Source organism: Alosa sapidissima, chromosome 13 (assembly GCF_018492685.1).
Source record: "Alosa sapidissima isolate fAloSap1 chromosome 13, fAloSap1.pri, whole genome shotgun sequence".
Lineage (NCBI taxonomy): Eukaryota > Metazoa > Chordata > Actinopteri > Clupeiformes > Clupeidae > Alosa > Alosa sapidissima.
This window is the reverse complement of record NC_055969.1, coordinates 27,497,713-27,511,034: the sequence shown is the minus strand read 5'-3', so window position 1 is coordinate 27,511,034 and position 13,322 is coordinate 27,497,713. Positions and strand designations below refer to the sequence as shown.

General features: G+C 42.9%; 1 protein-coding gene across 5 annotated transcripts; it reads left to right on the top strand.

Annotated features, from left to right (window-relative positions):
• Positions 1 to 3,767: 3,767 nt before the first annotated feature.
• Positions 3,768 to 12,403, top strand: LOC121680829 (beta-3 adrenergic receptor-like). Of its 5 annotated transcripts, none has more exons than XM_042060375.1 (6): positions 3,768 to 3,852; positions 4,837 to 4,995; positions 5,622 to 6,692; positions 6,884 to 7,166; positions 7,232 to 7,299; positions 11,442 to 12,401. In XM_042060375.1, the coding sequence occupies exons 3-5, from the start codon at positions 5,669 to 5,671 to the stop codon at positions 7,281 to 7,283; spliced, it is 1,359 nt and encodes a 452-aa protein (XP_041916309.1). In that variant the 5' UTR covers positions 3,768 to 3,852; positions 4,837 to 4,995; positions 5,622 to 5,668; the 3' UTR covers positions 7,284 to 7,299; positions 11,442 to 12,401. The 5 variants fall into 5 exon arrangements, 4 of the variants coding, with proteins under 4 accessions (XP_041916309.1, XP_041916306.1, XP_041916308.1 ...); XM_042060372.1 differs by having other exon boundaries at positions 6,884 to 7,168; positions 7,219 to 7,299; XM_042060374.1 differs by having other exon boundaries at positions 6,884 to 7,171; positions 7,237 to 7,299.
• Positions 12,404 to 13,322: the final 919 nt, after the last annotated feature.

Sequence of the window (13,322 nt, the reverse complement as noted above, 5' to 3'; positions counted from 1 at the left end):
GTTTTCAACCCTATGGTCATATACTGGTCAAATGTTCACTGAAAAAAAACAACCCTGGTTTGGTAATGGGGTAAAGCTGCCACAAGATGGTGCCCTTAGAAAAGAACTAGGGCTGTCAATCGATTTAAAAAATGAATCTAATTAATTACATACTCTGTGATTAATTAATCTAAATTAATTGCATATATATTTTTTGCTGTGAAAGTATTTTAAATATTTAAATTCAAATTAATCATTGATTAATCAGCATTAGTGACATTAGTTCAAAAACTCTTATTATTATTTTCACTGTACAAATAATTGCCATAATAATCTGTGATATGACCTAATATGCTGAGGAAATAAATTCAAAAGTGCTTCGGGAAGAAGTTTTTTTTTTCACATACAAGGCATTTCAGGCCACAGATATAACCTAGGGGACACAATGAAAATTAATTACAGTAACACTCCCCTCAATGTCTACACTTATTTCTTTGCATTGACGTGCGACTATAGAGTTGATGAACTCCGATGATATGCAAATTCCTTGCTGCAGACATTGCAGAGGACTTTATTTTCAACACTTTATTTTTTATCAACACCATCAGGCCGTTTTTCTTCTGTCTCCTTCATTTCACAGTCTAATTTTTACTGACTAGAATGGCTCATGGTCAAAGGTCATACGGAATCGATTAATCTGCACTAATTTTTATTAATCAGTTATTTTGACAGCCCTAAAAAGAACACAAGCCTTTTAAGCCATTTCATCATTCCATAAAAGTAAATTGCACCTGACTTTAATTAATACAGCTTGCTGCTGCATCTAAAGAGACGTTTGATTCCTGAGGTCAGTAGACTGTGCTTCAGAGTGTCTTTCATTGTTCTACATTGAACTCGAGCCTCATTCTCCCACAACTATCAGTTTTATCAGCGTCTCTGATCAGCATCTGAATATGTATTACTGAACTCTTTGTAAATATAATTATAAGCACTTATTTATCCCACTCTCAGTTAGCTCATTAATGAGCAGTTGTGAATGTATGTCTATGAATGAATGTATGCATAGTTATGAATGGATGAATTAATGCATATTTATGATTGAATGTATGGACATTTATGAATGGATAAATGAATGTATGTTTATGACTGAATGCATGGATGCTTATGGAAGTAGGAATGAGTGTTTGTAAGGCATGCATGGTGGAATGGAAGAATGCATGTTCCAGGATGTTTTTTTGTAGTATATACATGTTCCATACTGCAGGCTATGTTCATCATATTAATTAAGTTAATTAAAATCGTCATATGTTTCAAGTAACTTGGTTGTTTTTTATCTTACATAATTAGCTTTGGAGTTTTGGATGTAGGTTTTAGCCTGTGTGTGTGTGTGTGTGCGTGCGTGTGTGTTAAATGTCTTTGGAAGTGAAACAGTATAAAGTCTGTTGAAGTCTTTTATGATAATCTCACCTACTCCATGCCATGAGAGTCTAAGGGAGAAGGATGTGACCACTTCAGTATTGTTTCCTTGTGCCTGACAAGTACAGTTCAAGAAGTGGAAAATGGTGAAGGAGAACTTCTTTCATTACAGTACATGCGATTGTGATGATATCCTGAGTATTGATATATCGACACAGAGAGAGAAAAAGGGAGGGAGAGAGGGAGGGAGAGAGAGAGAGAGAGGGAGAGAGAAAGAACTTAAAGGACCTCACACATCAAGCACTCACTCAGCCAGCAGATACACACACACACACACACACACAGCAGACACTTGGCTTGACACTGACACACATGTGCACAACAGTAAGAACTGTATGGACCCTTGTGTGTATGAGAATGTGTGTGTTTGTGTGTGTGTGTGTGTTTGTTTGTTGGTTTGAGCATCTCTGCCACACTCCAAACAAAGAATGAGCCAGGCACATGCTCTAGGTCAGGTTATTCAATTAATCTTCAGCGAGGTACGGAAAATTTCCTCAAGCAAAGGTCCGGAGCATCATATGTTTAACGTGCGTGTTTTGGCTATGTATATGTATGTATGTATAATATTAGGATGGATGGATGGAGCCTAGTTGTAGATAGATAGATAGATACTTTATTGATCCCCAAGGGGAAATTCAAGAAATAGAAGACTGTAGGCCTAGGCCTAATGTTTAATGTGAAATAAAATAAGTAGCCTAAAAGGCAACATTCGAAATGAGGAGAAATAAGGCAAGATAAGAGTAGCCTAATTGGGGAGAAAAACTGAGTAGCCTTGGCTACTGGATTTAAGATCTTAACGTGAACTTAAAATAAAATTTGAGCTGAGACATGGATGGATATTCCACAGCTGGTTCCTTGAACCCATTAATCAGCAAGTTTTTTTTTATTTATTTTTTTTATGTTGACCCGAAATCCTGGAAACCCAGGAATATCACGTTGTTGGGCAGTGAATGCATGTAGGCTTAACTAGATTGTGGTGGATCAATCATATTGCCTTCTTAAATCGTAAAATATTCTGTGGTCTCAGTTCACTGTTGAATGGGCCTAGCCTACCCTATGCTTGCTCAAAATAAATCGCCTGTCTCAGAATATATAGAAGAGGTCCAGGGCAATTTCGCGCAAAACTGTCACATCCATATTTAGTTGGCGTTACGGACGTGACAGTTTTGCGTGGTATTGCCCCCGTATCGTTATATAAAGCTCTGTTCTCGCCGTCTAGCTTTCTCCTCTTTGAGCAATCGATGATTTGAAAGTAACTTATCGTTAACTTTGATATCCATCTTGTTTCTCGTCCCGTCTCCTCTCCTCGCTCGTTTCAGGCTATCAGTCTCTTCTCCATAGTAGGCTACTTTACTCACTGACTCGACTTTTATCAGAATTCACAGATTTCACTGGCTGAGTAGCAGCAAGCGAAATTATGGTTCCTGAAGCTCCTGAAGTAAATGCTGTTATCCTAACCAAAAAAACATTTATCGCAGCTTTGAAATCTTACGTGAAAATCTAAATTAGGCTATTATGGTCTGGGTCCGGATAGGATCACGTCACGGTCCGGACTCGGACCGCGGTCCGCCATTTGGTGATGGCTGCTCTAGGTGCACACACAGACACGGACACACACACACACACACACACAGACATGGACACACAACACACACACAGACACGGACACACACACTGGCCCTTACTGACTTTTCCAGCATACCCTGTAACAGTGTTGGACCTTTAGGGACACAAAGTTATGGAGCCCCCGGTGGAATATATTTTTATTTAGGGGGAAATGTATTTTTTTAAGCTTCTATTGCGTTCCCCTACAATGCTTTTGATTTTGCAAGGGAATGCAAAAGTTATTGCAAGGGAATGCAAAAGTTATTGCGAGGGAACGCATACGTATTAATAGGGAACGCAAAAGGAGCTTTAAAAAGAATTCCCACCACGGTCCACCGTGTAGAAATGTACCCCTCAACAAGCCAGTGTGTGTAGAAATGTAGGCCTACCCCTCAACAAGCCAGTGTGTGTAGAAAACGGTACATAATGCAAAGCTGCATCATACTAGTTCCTGAGTTACCATAATAGTAACTGTGATGTATAGGATAGGTAAGTTGTAACCTACAGAACTGAACTCTGAGAGTGAAGATCCTGAGCGAGGTCATGGCACAGTGCACTATGTCGGCCGCGATAACGATCTGTGCTCTCGGATGCTCACTTGTGTGAGCGCATTTGCAAGACTGCGTGTGACAGTCACACAGGAAACCACAGCACAAGAAGCGGAAGTCAAAGTGCCCTGTCTAGCAGGAGACCCAGGGCATGAGAATGAAGCGCACAGCACACCGCATCCTCATTATCTTCTGAACAGATGAACATCGCACTCCATCACTGAGCTGCAGGACGACTGCATAGGTGAGTGCCATTATGCATTATTCTGTGTGTACACACACATACACACACACACACACACACACACACAATATTTTTCTGCTCTCAACTTAATAAGTTAATCATAATAAGATAGCCTTCTATTTCTTAAACCTGGCACATTCGCAATTGGCACAGATGTCTGCCATTTTGTGTGTGTGTGTGTGTGTGTGTGTGTGAACATGGCCCTGGACCTCTGTATGAGCAGCAGAGACAGCTCAGCGTTATCAACAGGTCACAAGCTGGTGAGGCAGTGAAGCGCTGGCTGAGTGCATAGAGAGAAACAGAGAAAAGCAGTGCCATTACTGTGTGTGTGTGTGGTGTGTGTGTGTGTGTGTGCAGAGAGAGAGAGAGAGGGAGAGACAGAGAAGTAGGCTGCGCATGCATGTGTGTGTGAATAAGTGTGGTGATAGAATGGTGAATTCGGAGGAACAGAGAATGAGTTTAAGACTGGACTGCATTTACCTGCAAGGCTATGCACAAGTTTGAATACAAAGCTGTAATCTTCATAAAAACATGCACCTGTTTATTTAATAAATTGCTTTTCTGTGCAGGATGCATTGGTATAATATATATTAAAGGTAGGCCTATACGGTTTATAACTAAGTGTCTGTGAGAAGTAGAATGGATGCTGAGCTTCAGGTCATGGGAGAAGCAGGGCAGATAAGGTCAACTGCACCGCAGAGACCCAACGCTTGGCCTCTTCTTTTTCTGAGGTTATTTAACGTAGGCCTATAGGGCAGATAAGGTCAGCTTTACCACAGAGACCCAATGCTTGGCCTCTTCTTTTTCTGAGGTTATTTAACGTTGGCCTATAGGGCAGATAAGGTCAGCTTCATCTCAGTGACCCAATGCTTGGCCTCTGAGGTTGTTCCTTTTTCTGAGGTTGCACACACACACACACACACACCTTACACTGATCCACACCGATGTATGCTGCCTACTTCTGATTTTCTATTTCCATTTCAGGAGAAGAAGAGAAGATAGAGTCTCTCCCAACATGGCAGCATCACCGAAGCAGTTCACAAACACACAGTCCACACACACACACACACACACAGCTGCCACCAGTGAGGGCTCACACAGATGGACATCGGAGCTATAGATACTGCTGAGTTGGAGAAGAGAGTGAGTAGCCAGCTGAGCTGTTACCTGGAGTGCACAATTTAAAAAAACATTTATGAATATTCTTACAAATTCTGTTTTCGGAAGTGAGCTCTTTATTCATTATCTTATTAAATATACAGGATGCGCAGATATACAGTTTGCAGTCTCCTATCAGTAGTTGATTCCCTCCCTGTCAATGAAATCCACAATGTGGGTGTGGTTAGTGCCTTCTTGTTCCTGATTGGCCAGAGGAGACTTACACAGTGTAATGTTTAGTAGATCTTAAGAAGTTTGTCTGGAGAGTTCTAAAGTTCAACAATGTATGACTACGGCACTCTTTGGTAGGGAAACAATTAAAAGAAAAAAAAAAAATCCAAGGCACCCTTCTGGCAAAATAATGTAGAAAACCGTTATTTGATGGCTAGTTCATAATGAAATTGTTAAAAACTTGTATCAGGCATGTTGAAAATGAACAGAATAGAGACTCTTGTGTAGCAGAACACACATCCTTCTGGGTGTAGCCTTTAGCCCACAGTTTCCCTTTTTGTGCAGGGTAATCAGAATCACCTGAGCAGAGAGGAAGTGATCTCACAGGGGACCAATACAGAGACTAAAGATATGATGTCATTTCCACTCGTTCTCCACAGATGAGCTGGTCAGCCTGAGCTGCGTCTTCTGCTTTGAGTCAGTGACCATGGAGAACACCACCTACCACAACTCCTCCTACCAGACGTTCATGTTGCCTTTACAGTCAACGTGGAGGATGGAGAACTCCACCTGGCTGGCCTCCACCACCATAGATATGTCTACGTCCACCATCAGAGCTTCGTCTACGTCCAGCACCCAACTGGTCTTTCTCCCTTTCCTCCTCCTCCTCATCTTCGCCACAGTGGCGGGGAACATGTTGGTGATCATGGCCGTGACGCGCACCCATGGCCGTGGGCTGCGGACCACCACGGGCGTGCTGCTGACCTCGCTGGCGTGCGCGGACCTGGTGATGGGCCTGCTGGTGCTCCCGCCGGGCGCCGGGCTGGTGGTGAGCGGCCGCTGGGCACTGGGCGAGCGCGCCTGCCGGCTCTGGACCGGCGTGGACGTGCTCTGCGTGACGGCCAGCATCGGGACGCTGTGCGGCATCGCCGTGGACCGTTACGTGGCCATCACGCGGCCGCTGCGCTACGCCAGTCTCCTGGGCAAGCGCCGCGCGCGCCTGCTGGTCTGCGTGGTCTGGAGTGTGGCGGTGCTCAACGGGATCCTCGTGGCCTGCGTGCTGGAGCCGCAGAGGTGGACGGCGACGAGGACGGACTGCTGTGAGTTCCGCATCTCGCCCACGTACGCGCTCGTGTCCTCCATCGTCTCTTTCTACCTGCCGCTCCTCATCATGGCGTTCGTCTACAGCCGCGTCTACACCATCGCCCGCCACCAGCTCCGCGCCATCGACCGGAACCGCCAGCGCTTCTTTCGGACTCAGAGCTCCGTCTGCAGCGAGCTGGAGTCCTGCGCCAGCCCGACCTCCGTCAGCCCCGCTACGTCCGCCCCACCTGTGGCCGTCGGGGGAGTGACGCCGGCACGCAGTGCCCAGTCCAGCCGGGGCAGAGGTGCGCTGCGGAGACAGCTGCAGGCACTGCGCACCCTGGGCATCATCATGGGCACATTCACACTCTGCTGGCTGCCCTTCTTTGTGGCCAATGTCATCAGGCCATTTCGTGTGGCACCCCAAGGCCAGTTTATTTATGCACAAAGGCTGTGTGTTAACGTGAATGGGTTTTACATAAATAAAAGCAAATAATAGGAAATAATGGCAAATAAAAACAATAATAAAAGGACAGATAATAGTTTTTATAGCATTTTAAGTAATAAAGTTCATAAAATAGAATCATATGGTTATGATTTTGGTTATGTTACTTTGCAGACAGCAGACACCAACAGGCAGCGTGCACAGACCTCTTCACAGTGCTCAACTGGCTGGGCTACCTCAACTCTGCACTGAACCCCCTGATCTACTGCCACAGCCCCGAGTACCGGCACGCCTTCAGGAATCTGCTGCGGATGCCCACCGTAGCCAGGCCCAGCATGGACGGCCTCTACAAGGCCCTGCGCTCCAGCTGCCCCTGTGCCCCCCGCCCCGGGCACGACCTGAGGGTGGCACAAGAGGCAGGTGAGGGGGACCTGAACAGTGCTCCTGGCGTGATGGGCAGCGTTCCTGGCGTGATGGGCAGCGTTCCTGGTGTGATGGGCAGCGCTCCTGGCGTGACGTGAACAGCGCTCCTGGCGTGAGGACGGCTGGAGATGCGGCACTGCAGCAGAGTTGAGACCTGGTGGTGTGATGTGAGGATGACCACATTCCATTTCATACACACAATTTATACAGACAGCTGCAGAGTCTTAAGGTCAACCAAAGCTGATTTAATAACTAGGCAAAATCTGTTTACAAATTTAACACCATTGACAAGTCCTTAACCACAAACATCGATAAGACAGCTTAATGCTCCATGCATGACACACAAAAGCTGCAACTCATTCACGACAACTTTGTTGATAGACTTGCTTTTTGCCTGCCATTTATGTCAGGGCCAGGGAATTAAAGCATTTCACTATTTGAAGTAATTTACATTTATTCGTTTAATTTGCATCTTTATCCAAAGCAACTTACAAGGAGGAATGACATTCAAGCTGTATTGCAAAAGGAGACCTTAGTGTAGTAATGAATATTACGGTTACATGCTATGCAAATGAAGACAGTGAATGAATTTGAATGAACTGAAGACTATGCTTCATGGTCTGAGGCAGTTTAATACAGGAAGCTGATTACATCACAATGCCTAGCTAAAGCTGGCTCTCTTACTTGGAAAAGGAAACATTTATTTGATGTTTTGATTACTAATAAAGAACTTTGATCAAGTAGCAACAGTGATATGTTGCAGATCTCATCCAGTGTGCAAGTAGGTCACAGGACACATCTCTGTTGCGTCTAATCAGCTGTCTCTTTGAAGTGAGAAAGCCGCATATGAAAGGTTCCCACACTGTAATGTGTGGGGGTGGCTGGAGTGCGCGGCCCCAGAGTTTCACTTCACTCAACCTTGCCCTCGTTATGGTTTTGCATTTGTTTTTTGTGTTCCAAATGCATGCATGCAAACACACACACACACTGTGTATATATACACAGACACTATATATATATATATATATATATATATATATATATATATATATATATATATAATATAGTATATATATATATATATATATATATATATATATATATATATATATATATATATATATATATATAAGGACGGCTCCTGCACAAACAGTTGGCCAGATGGCCATTTAAATGTCATTTATCATTCAGTAGAATTTCTGTGCTACGCAGAAAGACGCCACACACACACACACTCAAAACATCTAGGCAGAGCTTCAGACAAACTTAAGATAAACACTTTTATCAGATAAGTCACTGGTAAAAGAGATAACTGGTTGACACACACACACACACACACACACACACACACCTTTAGATATTAAATAAATATTTATCATATCATTAAAGAGGGTCAAACATAAGGCAATAATGGGGGGGGGGGGGGGGTGCTGGCCATCAAACAGGACAGGTAGTAACTAAGGTTACTAAGATAAGATAGTGTCTTAGACCTAAGTTAGCCTGGGGGCAAGGTGTCTCATTTCTATTGTTCAAAATGAGTCAGTCTTTATTTTTATGAAACTGCCTAACTTGCACTAGACTAGCATATGAGCAAATTTAAGACTGTAAGTAGAGGTGGCGTCTGCGCCTTTAGTTCAGTCAAATTGTAGCAAAAGAAGAGCCGCACACAAGGGCTGTAGGACATCAAAAATGTAATCAAACTGTCGAAAAAAATTTCTTGGCCATGGAACAAAAAGTAACAAATGTTTCGGGCCTAGCCCATCACCGGTGGTCCCAGTTTGAGTTTCCCTGCAGTCTCTTCTTTTTCTACAATTTGACTCAAATGTAAGACTGGCCTAACACTACCGATCGGTCTAAAATAGGTACCTGTACGTGAAACCGGCCACAGGTCAGCACCACAGGTCAGCACACACACCAGCACACGCCCCTAAAGCACAAGCAGCGAAGCCATTACACCTGCACACAGCGTGCAGCTGTGATGGTTTAGTCGTACAGTACTGCGTGCAGCTGTGATGGTTTAGTCGTACAGTGCAGCGTGCAGCTGTGATGGTTTAGTCGTACAGTACCTATCAGTGCACTTCCTTTGGTAGCTGTTTTATTTGTGTGTTAGGCTGGGCAAACCCAGCCTGATCTACTGGCGATTTCTTTTTCGCCCTGCAGCTCAATGTTCAATCTTAAAAGATTGAGCTCGGTCTGGTGATAGCCAGACTATTTGTGCATAGCTTTCTTTTGAAATTCAACCTTCCCTTTTTAGAATAATGATAAACAATGGCAGCATTTATCATAAAGAGACTACAAATTGTTGCAGGGTTGTGCGTGCCTAATTATCTGATCTGGATGTCAGATCTGAAGCTGAACTAACAGTCTGAGGGAATCCCTTGTGGTTGATATCATCTAGCCTACACTATGCTCCCCAGCTTTGGAATAGCCTTCCTGATGTTGTGAAATCCTGCCCCACTATTAGTAGTTTTAAATCCAACCTAAAGACCTACCTCTTCTCCCTAGCTTTTAACACTCCCTGACTCCCACACCTCTCCCTTTTTTATATATGTTTATATGTATGTATATGTATTATTGTTATTATTATTATTTTTATTATTATTATTATTTTTATTATTATTATTATTTTATGTAAAGCACTTGGGTGCAATGCTATTGCTTTGAAATGTGCTATATAAATAAATTTTGACTTGACTTGACTTGACTAGTGGTACCGTTGTTGGTGTGCACACTGTACTCTCTAGGGCTGCTCCAGGAGTCTCCAATATAAAGATGAAATATTCACTTCAAATTATATTATATAATAAAAAAAAATCCTTTGATTTTTTTGTTTTATCTTGCTCTATTAGGCTGTAGTATGAAAAATCTGTGATTTTTTTTTTTTTTTTTTCAAAGGACCCTCCCGTTAAATTTCTATGAACCTCTACCAAACGGTTGAAATGCTAGTTTATGGTAAAAGTCAGTTATCTGACTTTGGAATGAGATTATTGTGTTTTACTGAAAGAAAAAAGTTGTTTTCCCCACAAAAGTGGTATTATCTTGTAGCCCTGTAATTTACTTAAGTACATTTATCATTGAAATGAATAGGATTCTATGGATTTAGGTGAAGAACGTGTACACATAATACATTTTGGTCTGTACCATGAAGAGAAAACTGATTCAACTATATAAACCATATATTTTCTGAAAGCTTAGACCCTCAGGATGTGATCTAATATGACATGAGACATGTCCCACCCTCCTCATTAGTATGCAGCCCATGCATAACACATTGGGTATTGGTACAGTAAATCAGTATATGGCTGATACCTTTGGGTCTGTGCCATTTAGGAAAAACTGGTTCAACTATATAAACCATATATTTTCTGAAAGCTTAGACCCTCAGGATGTGATCTAACGTGACATGAGACATGTCCCACCCTCCTCATTAGTATGCTGCCCATGCATTACACATTGGGTATTGGTAAATTAAGCGTATGGGCATTTTGGGCTGTACCATGGAGGAAAAACTAATTAAACCACCTAAACCATACATTGTCTGAAAACATATACCCTCAGGATGTGAACTGACATGGGTTTTGACATTTGTCACCCTCCTCATGACATGATAGCCCAAAACGGTATTAGCCATATACACTATTTACCAATACCCAATGTATTATGCTTGGGCAGCATACTAATGAGGACCTGCTTTTTACAAGGTACAAGTATTTAGGCGCAGAATAGACGTGCGCTTTCAGAAGCAGTCTTTGCACATACTGCGGAATACATAATTAGGCGCTATTTACGCTTCCCCTCCCATCTCTTTACTCTAAACTCCCACTTTCCTCTGGATCCTCCCATGAATGCAAATGCATGACAGGGCAATGTGCCCTTTTCAGCTCCCGCGACAGGCAGTTTGCGCTTTGACATCTTTGCGGTCTGTTTGTACATACTCCCAATGATTTTACACGCACGTTGCGAAACAAATACGCCTGAAGTGGGCGCAAAAGCGTTAGTACATCTGGCCCAGAGTGAGGGAGAAGTGAAACAGCTCATTAATACAAGATTGTGTCACAGTGCTACTTAGAGGAGGGACCAAACACAGAGCAAACACTAGTTTTTACACAAAAGCAAATATCTTTACTTACAATACTTAGTTGTACAAGAGTACAACATAGGGACATTATGACAATAACCAGCAAGGGACAGAACAAAATCAAGACCATGACAACCACACTATCTGAGGGAAAATAATTATTTGTTGTGCTGTGCACAAAGACTTTGACTTGACTTTGCATTAATATGATATAACTTTTCTTCACCTTAGATCCAGTATATGCACAGTGAGAGGTGAACCCCTTGTAACCATCCTGTGACCTCCGACCCTGAGCCTGACCTCTGACCCCACAGTCAGCACCCATGGGCTCACTGGAGTATACATCTAACAGAAGACTCATGCCGCAAAGCCCTCTGGGAAACAAAACACGCATACCAGAATGTGACAAACACGTTAAAACTGCTGGATTCCTGCCTGCTCACGTTTGTGTGTGCACATCTTAAACCCCTGCGTCAGTTCATGTACTCACCTCCACAAATACTGTTGCTAGCTTGACTCATTCAAAATGGCTTTACTAGTCTCACTGTTTGTATGCAGTGCTACCAAAGCACAAAGAACAGGAACATCAAACAAATAAAAGCAAGGCTAATAAAGTTGGGATTACCTAGTGTTTGGTCGAGCTCTGCTGAAGACTCTTAGATACAGCTAAGAATGGCAGAGGCCTGAGGAGGAGGACTGCTCACTGGAGTTAAGTCATCTGTGATTGGTCAATTATTGTTAACAAGAGAGTCAACCGTTTGCTTTTAATCTGAGCATCTATAGATCTATAGGAAGTTCAAGTTCAAGTTTATTATCATGTACTCATAAATAAGCATTTATCAGCATTGAAATTCCTTGTGCATAGGGAAGGGAATTCATTTGTCAATCCCTTGAAGTTGAAAGTATATAGGCCGTTCAATTTCACAATAACCAACTGGACATGACAATGATACAAAGATAAAGTCTTGGAGGAAAAACATACTCCCTGGTTTGACCAGAGAAGAGACAGAGGATGAGACACAGGATGAATCAGAATTAGAGACGAATTCCACTTGTCAAACACATCTCAAACACAGAGACAACACATCTCCAACAGCTCAATGGGATCCAAGCTCACAGCAGCACACAGATCTCCAGCAGGACAAAGATCTCCGGCAGCACACAGATCTCCACAGATCTCCAGCAGCAGCAGCACACAGATCTCCAACAGCCCAATGGGATCCAGCAGCACACAGATCTCCAACAGCTCAATGGGATCCAAGCTCACAGCAGCACACAGATCTCCAGCAGCACACAGATCTCCAACAGCTCAATGGGATCCAGCAGCACACAGATCTCCAACAGCTCAATGGGATCCAGCAGCACACAGATCTCCAACAGCCCAATGGGATCCAGCAGCACACAGATCTCCACAGATCTCCAGCAGCACACATATCTCCAGCAGCACAAAGATCTCCAAGACTGAATTTCAAACTTGTGAAGAACAGACTTCCAAAACCTTAAGCCACTCCAGCAACGCTACACATAATGCAGTAGGTCTAGTGTATCCACTGATGGAATAAGTAACGCTGAAAAGTAGATTTTCTTCTTTGCATTTCTCAGGTATATTTTTCTCATGTTGTCTTTTCTCAGGATGTTTGCCCTCTTGCACATGTTACTATACATGTTATCTCCTACTTGCTTGGAAAGAGAGAGGTACTCAGTTGGTAAAAATCCTACTGCACCTTTAAATATATATCCACAAAATACAAAAACATGACATCTGTCTCGTTATTTCAGTCTTAAAATGGTTTGTATACTGTACCACCAAGACAGTGGAAGTGGGAAACGAGCATAATGGCTTTGGGAAAACCACAACCAATCAACATGTTTCTGATATATGGATGGGAGGGGCATAATTCTGAGTGTTATTTGAGCTCAAATATCAAGAAACTTTCACCAGTGTCTTGAACTTTGCTTGTAATGCTTTTAGCTGAACCCACCAACTCTCATCAACTCTAAAAGCTTAAATGCCTTTATCTCTGAATGGGCGGCAACTCTCATCAACTCTAAAAGCTTAAATGCCTTTAACTCTGAATGGGCGGCATGGATAATAGGCCTCATCAGACTCCA

Coding starts and splice junctions, on each gene's coding strand:
- LOC121680829 (XM_042060372.1), top strand. CDS start 5,669: ATGGAGAACACCACCTACCACAACTCCTCCTACCAGACGTTCATGTTG. Junction 6,693..6,883: donor ATTTCGTGTGGCACCCCAAG/GCCAGTTTATTT, acceptor GTTACTTTGCAG/ACAGCAGACACCAACAGGCA. Junction 7,169..7,218: donor TGCTCCTGGCGTGATGGGCA/GCGTTCCTGGCG, acceptor GGCAGCGCTCCT/GGCGTGACGTGAACAGCGCT.